This window comes from Bison bison, unplaced genomic scaffold (genome assembly GCF_000754665.1).
Source record: "Bison bison bison isolate TAMUID 2011002044 unplaced genomic scaffold, Bison_UMD1.0 scf7180017864182, whole genome shotgun sequence".
Taxonomy (NCBI): domain Eukaryota; kingdom Metazoa; phylum Chordata; class Mammalia; order Artiodactyla; family Bovidae; genus Bison; species Bison bison.
This window is the reverse complement of record NW_011494754.1, coordinates 188,400-199,674: the sequence shown is the minus strand read 5'-3', so window position 1 is coordinate 199,674 and position 11,275 is coordinate 188,400. Positions and strand designations below refer to the sequence as shown.

The following is an 11,275-nucleotide window of genomic DNA, read 5'->3' as shown; positions in this document are numbered from 1 at the left end:
TTAGATCTTTGGCCCATTTTTTGATTGGGTCATTTATTTTTCTGGAGTTGAGCTGTAGGAGTTGCTTGTATATTTTTGAGATTAGTTGTTTGTTGGTTGCTTCATTTGCTATTATTTTCTCCCATTCTGAAGGCTGTCTTTTCACCTTGCTAATAGTTTCCTTTGATGTGCAGAAGCTTTTAAGTTTAATTAGGTCCCATTTGTTTATTTTTGCTTTTATTTCCAATATTCTGGGAGGTGGGTCATAGAGGATCCTGCTGTGATGTTTCTTTTGAGGACCCACAGGCTTTCTTCCTTAGCTGAGATATTTACATAAAAGCCACAGGACTCGCTGAGCGTGGGGCACAATCCCTCTTGTGCTGTAATCATATCTAGTCGCCCGCAGTTTTGTAGTACTACCTGACCTAAGGAATCTAGGCTTTTTTGTTCTTCTATCGCTGCCACTGTAGACTTCCAAGATTCTTGTATTAGAATGGTTAGCTTGAGTACTAATCTTTCTAGCAGGGGTATTCCTGCAAACCAGAAAAATCCTCAAAATACAGGGTCCAACACCAGGTCTTTCCAGGATGGGGTTATCATGGGCATACCCTTCCCAGTCATTCTGTTTCACCCTGAGGCTTGGAGGTGATAATGCTTGCTCTAGAAAGGATCCTAGGTTCACAGTGTTTCCAGAGACTGCCATTTCTTGTGAATTTTAGAACTATAAACTTGGGATGGCAAATACCTTTCCATTGGCAGGGAAGGATTCCCCACAACCAGTTTCCGCCAAGAAAATTGAACCCGGTTCCTAGTACCAAGACACCGGTAGTGGGCCCTTGGATCCAGGCCATAGTATAGGTAATTTGTATAAACAGGTCTCGGGATTTTATGAATGGGTCCCAACTGTCATATGCACTATGGCTCTTTGGTCTGTTGCTGGAGAAAAATTCATCTGCACAGAGTGGATTATATCTGGTCTCAGAGCTATTATGGGTATGGGATGGGCTTTGACACGCTAGGTTTTGAAATATCAATTGAATCAGTGAAGGGGGCCCTCGACTAAGGTCCTGTTGGTAATAGTAAGGATCCTGTGTCTTGGCCAATAGCAATACATTCTCCTGATCCTGGTACAGAACTGTTAACAGGTATGAAAGTCTCATTGTACCATTTAGTTGCATTTTTGGCTGAGCCTCCCTATATAAAATTATGTCCCCTACAGTCAGGTGTATAATATATCTCATAATCTTCATCACCAAAGGGTTCCCATTGTAAATCTGTTTGGTCAAAGGATAAGGTGTTATTGTTATTGGGTTCAGAAAACCTACTTCTTCAACTTCTTCCAAGTATTTGTTTTGAAAACATAGAGGTAAGTTCCCCTTTAGTACAGCCCCGTGGGTGGAACGCTCTCCTAGTCTCTCCTTGTTTCCAATGAGGGCGAGGCCCACCTCCTACCCCGGTCCTCTTGTTACACAAAATGGAGGGGAAATCCGCTTAGGGAAGGAGACGGATTAATGATATCTTCCACGGAGCCTGGGTAGGCCAGGAGTGCAACTGTCGGCTCTTCATATTTTATGTCCTCTAGTAAACAAGCCCCGGAGAAGGCAATGGAAACCCACTCCAATACTCTTGCCTGGAAAATCCCATGGACGGAGGGGCCTGGCAGGCTGCAGTCCATTGGGTAGCTAGGAGTCGGACACAACTGAGCGACTTCACTTTATTTTTTCACTTTCATGCATTGGAGAAGGAAATGGCAACCCACTCCAGTGTTCTTGCCTGGAGAATCCCAGGGACGGCAGAGCCTGGTGGGCTGCCTTCCATGGGATCGCAGAGAGTCGGACACGACTGAAGCGACTTAGCAGCAGCAGCAGTAAACAAGCCCGATATTAGGTGCAATTTGCTAAGACCACCATCTGCGTCACCACTGGGACCCAAGGGTGAAAGAGTTTTCCATCACTCAAGTGAGTTGCAAAAATTTGTATTAGGATATACCACATATTTAGGATCTATATGCAGTTGATGGTGATGAAGCAGCTAACCAAAGAGAGGAAGAAAACTGCCAGTAAAAGCCTTTTATCCCAATGCCAATTGACTGGAGCCATTGCTGTTAACCCTATGGTGAAAACGAAAGCTAAGAGTGCACAGCCAGAGAGGAGCAGAGGGTGACAGTGCCGGAGCATCACAGTGAAAGAACTAATACAGGGGACAGGAACAGCATAATTATCTTTTCCAGTGACTGACTCTTCCAATCCTTGGTGGATTAGCAGGACTCAAGAGCACAGTGCTTGTCCTTTCTCCTCCTGAGGGTGACCCGCAGTGGGTTGTTTTGTCGGGGGGTCACCTCCTAACATGGTCGGTCTTTGTTTGGTAGATGCTCTGCCTTCACCCTGGAGTGATGGAGCAGCCTGTCTAAATGGACCTGGATTCCTAGACGAGCCTCTCGAGGAATCGGGTACTGTTGCAGTTTTACAGGCTGGGTTCCTGGTTTCAGATCAGTCAGGATGGGGGCATGATGTCTTACCAGACCTGGAGGATTCTTTTTGGCCCAGACCAGGGGTACTCAGTGTCTAATTCAGGAGGAATGGTCCGCTCTTTTGGAAGGGAAGAGTATAGGGACCATTCCTCTTCCTTCTTTTCAGCGAGAGCCATAATCAAGGAGTAGGGTCACTCTGGTAACTCTAGCTAGGCTGACCTGTGGCAGAAATGGAAACTTGGGCTCCCATTTTTGCAAAGACATCCCTTCCCATCAAAGGAATGGAGCAGTCTGGCAGGTAGAGGAATTCATGGACCACCTCATGGCCCCCTGATCAGCATCTCCGAGGACCACAGAAGGGCATGCAGGTCTGAGTGCCTGTAGCCCGGATGATAGTGACTTCTCTTCCCGAGAAGGGGACTATCTGCTGAGTGACCACCGAATGCTCAGCACCTGTGTCTACCATAAAGTCCACTGGATGGCCCCCTTCTTGAACTCTGACCATGGACTCTCAGGGGCCCAGTTGAAGAGAGCCTGGTCCTCTCTAATGGGATTCTGCTCCTGCTAAACTGATCAGATTAGTGCTGGGTGGCTCAGTGGGGCTGCCGCTTTGGTTTTCTTTTTAGGGCAGTCAGGACATTCATTCTTCCAGTGTCCTTTTTCTTTACAATAGGCCCATTGATCACAGCTGCGAGGGCTTCTCTTCTTCAGATCTGGGCCCCTTGCCCTATGAGGCGGTCCTGTTGGGGGTGCAAGCTTTGACAGAGCAGCTGCCAGGAATGCAGCTTTCCATTCCATCCTCTTTTCTGCTTCAGGACGGGCTGCTTGGTCACGGTTAACAAAGACTTTATTGGCGATCTCCAGCAATTTTGTGGCGTTTTTGTCCATGAACCCTTCAAAGCTTTGTAATTTTCTCCAGATGTCTGATTGGGCCTGTCCCATGAAAGTGGAATTTACCACCTGTTGGTTTTCTGGGGCCTCAGGGTTGAAAGGAGTGAAGACCCAGAAGGCCTCACATAGTCTCTCATAGAAGTCTGCCGGGCTTTCATCTGGCTTTTGTATTACCTCTGTGGCTTTAGCCATGTTGGTGGGCTTTTTAGCCCCGCTTTTACTTCCTGTAGGATGGCCAGTTGATACCTCTCTAGATTATTTCTTCCTCCTTCAGTGTCCCAGCAGAGCTCGTCTTCTGGGAAGGTTTCTTCGTCCACTTGGCCCCATGGGACATTGGCCCGGAACCATCTTCTAGCCTCTGTTAAGATATGTCGGCACTCCTCCGTATTGAACAAGGTGAGGAGCAGTTGCCGGCAGTCTGCCCAAGTGGGTTGGTGGGTCTGAAAAGTGGACTCTAGGAGATCGATCAGCACTTGAGGCTTTTCAGAGTACAAGGGGGTGAAAAACTTCCAGTTGAGAAGATCGGTCAGGCAAAAAGGCTGGTAGTAGAAGGCAGGTCCCCACTCTTTGAGGGTTCCATCAGCAGCAAGGCGCTGGGGTCCCCCAGTCTCTCCTAAGTGCATTTGTAGCACTGGGGTAGCTGGTCACTGAGCTGATCGGAGGTGCCTACTCATCAGTTCCGGAGTGCCTGGTCACTGGGACATGATAACCTCAGGATCATCAGAAGAAGGTGAAACAGACAGTGGTGGGATATCTGGCAAATGTGGACCTTCGGCCACTTGAAGGGGAGCCGTTGGCACATAGGGTGGTGGCACTATTGGTGATGAGTCCTCAGACTCTCCTTAGAAAATAGGTGGCTCTTCTGGCATGGGGCCTTTCTTCTGGTTGGGCTGCTAGGACCTTACACTTTCCCTTACTTGTGGCACAGAACCAAACCCACGGAAGCCTCAACTGAGCAATTTTCAACCAAACATTGGTCAATATATGGGAACTGGTCTGGCTGGCCAGGGTCTCCAGTTATGACTCTAAACACTGCTCGGTCAGTGGACACATCTAAGGTGCCCTCTGAGGGCCATCTGACCCCAAAGGAGGGCCACTCTAGGGTGCACAAAGTGCGCAGTTTTCCAGAACTCAATATTACACCACAATCCCCAGAGAATCCTTCCTTACTATTTTTAACCATACACTCTAGTTTGAATTAGAACTACACATTATGTGAGTTCCCATCCTGGAATGGTGTCCCACAACAAACAAAAATGCTTTCGTCAAGCTGGTGGCTCCCTTTGTGGGGACACTGGGTGTGTCTTAGCTATAGCAGGTCACTATATAAACCCCTGTTTATCCTCCTCCTCTTGTCAGTATAATAAACCCCTCAGAGGCCCGCACTAAGGGACAACGTCCCATAGGACCTGACGCTACCCTGAGCCGTGTGAGGTCACCAAGAAACCGCAGGTTAGAACCCACTCAGCCTCCGTAGCTATTGCCGTGGAGAACAGTCACTCACACAGATAGACATACAGTGCTAGCACAGAAGACACCTGATATGGAGACTTCCCTATCCTGGGCAGCACTTCATGCTGCGGGAGGCGATCAGTCTCCCCTTCCGCCTTCAAGGTGGGCCTGAACTCAGTCCTGGGTCCCTGGGGACACTCACCCCATCAGACGCCTGGCCCTGGTCCTGGCAAAATTTTCTGAATCCTCCCCAGGAGTCTGCCCGAACGCGGCAGCGGCCTGCTACTACCGGCCAGACGAGGGTCAGGGTGCAGTGACATTACTGGTGGCGCGCCATCCTTCCCATCGCGGGGGCCCGAGAGAGCCGAACTTCCGTCAGTTCTCGACAACGGTGGCACAAGGGGCCAGCGCGGCTGTCGGTTTCCCGGCCAATGCACCAAAATGCTACAGCAGTGTTACAGCAGATATTTGGCTCACAGGAAGACAGGCAACACGCTCTCGGAGAATCAGAAAGTGGAAAGTCACTCAGTCGTGTCCGACTTTTTGCGACCCCACGGACTATACAGTCCATGGAATTCTCTAAGCCAGAATACTGGAGTGAGTAGCCTTTCCCTTCTCTAGAGTATCTTCCTAGCCCAGGGATCGAACCCAGGTCTCCTGCATTGCAGGTGGATTCATTACCAGCTGAGCCACAAGGGAAGCCCAAGAAAAGTGAGTCACCCAGTCCTGTCCGATTATTTGCAGCCCCATGGACTGTGTAGGACCAGGGTCAGAATTCCCCAGGCCAGAATATTGGAATAGGTCGTTGTTCCCTTTTCCAGGAGAATCTTTCCAACCCAGGTCTACCCGCATTGCAGGTGGATTCTTTACCAGCTGAACCACCAGGGAAGCCCAAGAATACTGGAGTGGGTAGCCTACACCTGCTCCAGGGACCTTCCGGACCCAGGAATCGAACCGGGGTCGCCTGCATTGCAGGCGGATTCTTTACCAACTGAGCTACCAGGGAAACCCCAGAGGATCAGAAAAGACTGTTTATTTCACAGTAGTGAGCGCCTAGCGGAATCATATCCAAATGCAGAGCACCCAACTCAGGACTCAAGGTTTGCCCGTCTTCTATACAGGCTGTGGCAGGGGCGGGGGGGGGGGGGTTGGGCGCAGAGCTTTCATACAAATGAGGTGTTTCTTAAGGAGAGCTAGGCAAGGAAGAGAACGCGTCATGTGTCATGTTCTCAGGTCTGCAGCTTAAACTATCTTCTTTCAACGCCATCTCTGGCAGTTGGTTAACGCACAAACAAGCCGGTTTACAGAAGCCAAGGTGCTAAACCGAGCATTACATGGGGGATTTGCTAATTCCTTTTCAGATTCATAAACAAAATTACATAAAACTAGACCTGGAGTGCTAACTGGAAGGCGATTACGGTTAGATCCTCTCACACACAACTCCAGGGTTTACTTGGCTGCGGAAGTAGGAAGAGGACGATGGAATGGAGTTCCGCTCTGCTCCAACTTTATTGGGAATAGGGGTAATCCTAATCCTTTGTGGTACAACCCTTATTTGATGTTGTGGGTGGCTCTGAAAAGAGCCTTTGGGTTTATAGTTCGCACTCAAATGGAAAACAAGTTTACGCCCTCTCCCCGCGGATCCGGCGGGCAAGCTGGATGTCCTTGGGCATGATGGTGACGCGCTTGGCGTGGATGGCACACAGGTTGGTGTCCTCGAAAAGCCCCACCAGGTAGGCCTCGCACGCCTCCTGCAGCGCCATCACCGCCGAGCTCTGGAAGCGGAGGTCGGTCTTAAAGTCCTGTGCGATCTCGCGCACCAGCCGCTGGAACGGTAGCTTGCGGATCAGCAGCTCCGTAGACTTCTGGTAGCGGCGGATCTCGCGCAGGGCCACGGTGCCAGGCCGGTAGCGGTGAGGCTTCTTCACACCGCCGGTGGCCGGCGCGCTCTTACGGGCTGCTTTGGTGGCCAGCTGCTTGCGCGGGGCCTTGCCGCCAGTGGATTTCCGAGCAGTCTGCTTAGTCCGAGCCATGACAAAGGACGAACAGACGGCTACAGTTTCTCCAAACGCCAGCAAGAGGCAGGCAGCGGCCCTCTTTTTATACAGCCAGGCGAACACCTATTGGACCCGAGAACATTCAAAAATACCCGCGCCTTGCCCTGATTGGTCCATTTCTCTGCCTGGCTGCCCGGAAGAATCAAGAGCTGCTTTCCGGTTGGTGAATGAACCTGCCCTTTTTCTATACCAACTCCAATGGCCTGACTTCATTTTATTTACCCTTTCACTTCTAAAATATACAGGAAAGTAATTACAAAGCAACACGGACACTGCCGATGGATTATATATGTATATATATATATATATATACAAAGTACAATCACCAGATTTTGGAAGTGCTTAGAAAGAGTAGGTGGGCTACAACTAAAATGACACTCAGATTTTCTCGGGTGTAACACGATCATTGTGGACAACCAAGATGTTTTTGACGAGTCAATGATCTGTAACTTACTCTCAGTTGTTTCAGCATAACATTTTTTTATAAAGTGGAATCTAGATGCAGAGTGTTTGGGTGTTCCATTGCATTAATAAAAAAATGTAAGAGTTCAGCACCTTTCACTAGTGAACTCTCACTCTCCAGTGGGGAAAACATGTCATACGTACCGGTGGAATTAAGGAAATACTGTTTGACTAGAATCGGACTCAACTCAGTTTAACCGGCCAATTTAAACTCGTGATTTTTCTGTTAAAAATTCCTCGCAAACATTTTGAGTGGAGTTAAGTTTTCCTCGAGTAGTGAGGAACCCACTTCCTACTTGTGATTTTCGGCCTGATATCACAACCTTCATATAGACACAATTAAAAAGCATAACAGCTCTGTAAATGGAGAAAGTGGGTGGCTCTGAAAAGAGCCTTTGTATATATCGACTTTTCCTGGGTAACTGAAAGTAGAAGTGCCGTGGGAACGTGAACACTTTACTTGCCCTTGGCCTTGTGGTGGCTCTCAGTCTTCTTGGGCAGCAGCACAGCCTGGATGTTGGGCAGCACACCACCCTGAGCGATGGTCACACGGCCCAGCAGCTTGTTGAGCTCTTCGTCGTTGCGGATGGCCAGCTGCAAGTGGCGCGGGATGATGCGGGTCTTCTTGTTGTCCCGGGCTGCGTTTCCCGCCAGCTCCAAGATCTCGGCTGTCAGGTACTCCAACACCGCTGCCAGATACACCGGTGCGCCGGCCCCGACACGCTCGGAGTAGTTGCCCTTCCGGAGCAGGCGGTGCACGCGGCCCACGGGAAACTGGAGCCCAGCACGCGAAGAACGAGTTTTGGCTTTAGCGCGAGCCTTGCCACCCTGTTTACCACGGCCTGACATACCTGCTAGATCACGAAGCAAAGTATTTCACAAGGAAAACCAAACAGAAAATAAGTAAAACCAAAGCGAAAGAAGTATTTATACTAACTGAAGGTAGGCTTGTGTTATCCTCCCATTGGCTAACATTAAGTAACCAATGGGAGATCAGAACCTGCATCCTTAATTTGCATACAAGATTTCTGTCTAGTGACAAAAACTTCCTGAAAAAAGAACTAATAAGTCTATAATAAGTAGACGTTAGTTGTACACTCTTCCCATTGGTTACTATGTTGAACCTATGGGAAGTCGCAACCTGTATCCTTCATTTGCATACAAGGCTTTCTCATCTAGTCTGATGGAATTTTAATACTAGTAATAATGGAGTTATTTGGTTTTCTCAAACCGACTGTTCTTAAAATAAACAGGAGGGGCTATTTTCATTGTTCTGAATTTTTAGCTATTGGAATTGTGCCTCATGATTTTTAGAAAGGAATAAATGCAGAATAATTCGTAAAGATAATATTTAAGAGGCAAGTATTAGTATGCTCAGTGTTTATCTCTTCTAACTCTTTACAGGGAAAATGAAGAGGAAATAATGGTTTTTTTATCTTGGCCCAAGACTTACACTATCTGAAAAGTAAAAAGTTCCATTTCATTCAACTTACCTATGAGGTCTTCCAGGATTACCTGGGAGGCATGTAGAGACCTGTCCTCATTTTAGAGAACGCGAAACAGAGACGCAGTTTGTTTGCCTTGGCTAAATAACACTGAGTTGAATGGGACCAAGGATTCCAAACTCCTGGCTGGAAAACGGTCATCATTCCCCAGTGCCACTCCCAACCTTTCCACCGTCCGTTTTTTCTCACTTGGCTCCCACACTCAAGACACTAATTACTTAAGAAAACTCCATCATTGTGCATATCGTACTGGACTTTTTGCTGTTAGAGTACTAAAAACTGCAGCACATAAGTCTCTGGACTCCTAAGAAACGAGAGAACAAACCACCCCCATAGCATATAAATACTCAAAATGAGATTATAACATATACTGTAATACACTATACTAATATTAGTACAGAGTCTGGTCTTAAGCTCTCATGTTGAGAAACCTAAAATTGAGAAGTTGCCAAGTGAAATTTGCCATTTTTTTCTTATAATGATCCATGAAATAGAAATAGATGGGACTCAGATCGATGTGGACTATCATTTCAGGAATTTTTGAGGACTCGAGCCCATAAGTCTACTAACTCCTAAGCAAGATGGTACAAGGAACAGGAACCTGGTTAGGAAAAAATCGCTCCTAAACCAATTCTGTCAGAGAACTATGTTTTGATCCAGGCAACCAAGAAGAGTTTCTTTTTTACCTTCTCTCAAGTCTTCTGACTCCAATGACTTTTTCTCAGCAATATTCATTTCCGTTTTATTATTATCTTCACCATGGACAACAGCAATACATATCCGTAACACTGGCCCAGTGTCTGAAATGTTTCAAAACCCATAAGGGAGTTGTAAAAAGATAGATGCTACCTCAAAGACTTCGTACTGTTTTGAAAAGGACAGGGGAGAGGAGGCAGGGGGTTGTATACCTGAAGTTTAAGTAGTAGAGCATAGTCGGCATCTAAAATGGAAGGTTTCAAACAATAAATATTATAAGAGCCCAGGGAGAAGAAAAATCACTGTGAATCAGAAGGATGAAGAGAACTTAAGACAAATGTACATTCAGCATTTATTCACATATATTTGCTGAGCAGTGTTAAGTGCCTGTGTTCTAGATGATGACATCGTGTGCCCTTGTGGTCTTGGGGAGGAAAAAAGTTTCCTCTACCCTTCTAGGTTCTTCAAGTTGATCTAAGAATTAAACTGGTATGAGACTGATTTACCAGGAAAAGTCAAATTTAGTTTCATTTGCAGGTTGGATGAAATAAAAATTAGACCCAAGGACAAGTTACACAGTTGAGGCTTGTTATGCCGTCTCAGATTAGAGGTTAGGGGCTTGGGACTTCAAAGGGGAGTCCACAGGCAATTCACCGTAAAATGAAAAAAGACAAATGTTTTGTAAACAAATGTTTGCTGGGCCAAATAGAAAAAGTGAGACTCAGAAAAGAATTTAATTAACAATCGGCCATGTCTACAGTCCTAGTTCAAATTACACTGTAGTTACCTAGGGTGATAAATACTTTCCTCAAACAGGTCAGCTTACAGCTATAGACAGCATGCTTAGTGATTATGATAACAAAAGCCACAAAAGCAAAGGTTAAAGTCACAGTTCCAACATGGTGGAAGACTTTGCCTCTTCCCTGTCACACTTTAATGAGTAAAGTCCGTAGTTCATCAGAATTAACTGGGGAGATGTATGAATTTTACTTTTGGCTTCTCATCATTCCTCTGCTACAGTTGTGAAGGCTAGCCTGAAGTCCAGTCATATAACTTTTTTTTTTTTTTTTTGCTTGGTGAAGATCAGCCATGTATTTATTTGTACAGATGTCAGAAGGGCCTACCCTTGAGATTAGGAGGCCCAGGTTTTGGTTTGGGCTTGCATTTAAGAGTATCAGTTCAGTTGCTCACTTGTGTCCGACTCTTTGTGACCCAATGGACAAAAGCACGCCAGGCCTCCCTGTCCATCACTAACTCCCAGAGTTTACACAGATTCATGTCCATTGAGTCGGTGATGCCATCCAACCATCTCATCCTCTCTCATCCCCTTCTCCTCCTGCCTTCAATATTTCCCAGCATCAGGGTCTTTTCAAATGAGTCAGCTCTTTGCAAAAGGTGGCCAATGTATTAGAGTTTCAGCTTCAACATCAGTCCTTCCAGTGAACACCCAGGACCAATCTCCTTTAGGATGGACTGATTGGCTCTCCTTGCAGTCCAAAGGACTCTCAAGAATCTTCTCCAACACCACAGTTCAAAAGCATCAATTCTTCTGTGCTCAGCTTTCTTGATAGTCAACTCTCACATCCATACATGACTACTGGAAAAACCATAGCCTTGACTAGACGGACCTTTGTTGGCAAAGTAATGTCTCTGCTTTTGAATATGCTGTCTAGGTTGGTTGTAACTTTCCTTCCAAGGACTAACCGTCTTTTAATTTCATGGCTGCAGTCACCATCTGCAGTGATTTTGGAGCCCCCCAAAAT

General features: G+C 46.8%; 3 protein-coding genes across 3 annotated transcripts in view; 1 reads left to right on the top strand and 2 right to left on the bottom strand.

Annotated features, from left to right (window-relative positions):
• The window catches only part of LOC104991099, a 63,559-nt gene that overhangs the window by 10,329 nt on the left and 41,955 nt on the right, over positions 1-11,275 (top strand). The window lies entirely within an intron of this gene.
• On the bottom strand, positions 5,923-6,884 carry LOC104991092 (histone H3.1). The gene has a single exon (XM_010843440.1). The coding sequence runs from the start codon at positions 6,823-6,825 to the stop codon at positions 6,415-6,417; it is 411 nt and encodes a 136-aa protein (XP_010841742.1). The 5' UTR covers positions 6,826-6,884; the 3' UTR covers positions 5,923-6,414.
• On the bottom strand, positions 7,680-8,230 carry LOC104991093 (histone H2A type 1). Its single transcript, XM_010843441.1, has one exon. It carries the CDS (start codon positions 8,158-8,160, stop codon positions 7,768-7,770), a length of 393 nt encoding a protein of 130 aa, XP_010841743.1. The 5' UTR covers positions 8,161-8,230; the 3' UTR covers positions 7,680-7,767.

Bases quoted from the DNA above. Each gene is read 5' to 3' on its own strand.
- LOC104991093 (XM_010843441.1), bottom strand. From the start codon at position 8,160: ATGTCAGGCCGTGGTAAACAGGGTGGCAAGGCTCGCGCTAAAGCCAAA.
- LOC104991092 (XM_010843440.1), bottom strand. From the start codon at position 6,825: ATGGCTCGGACTAAGCAGACTGCTCGGAAATCCACTGGCGGCAAGGCC.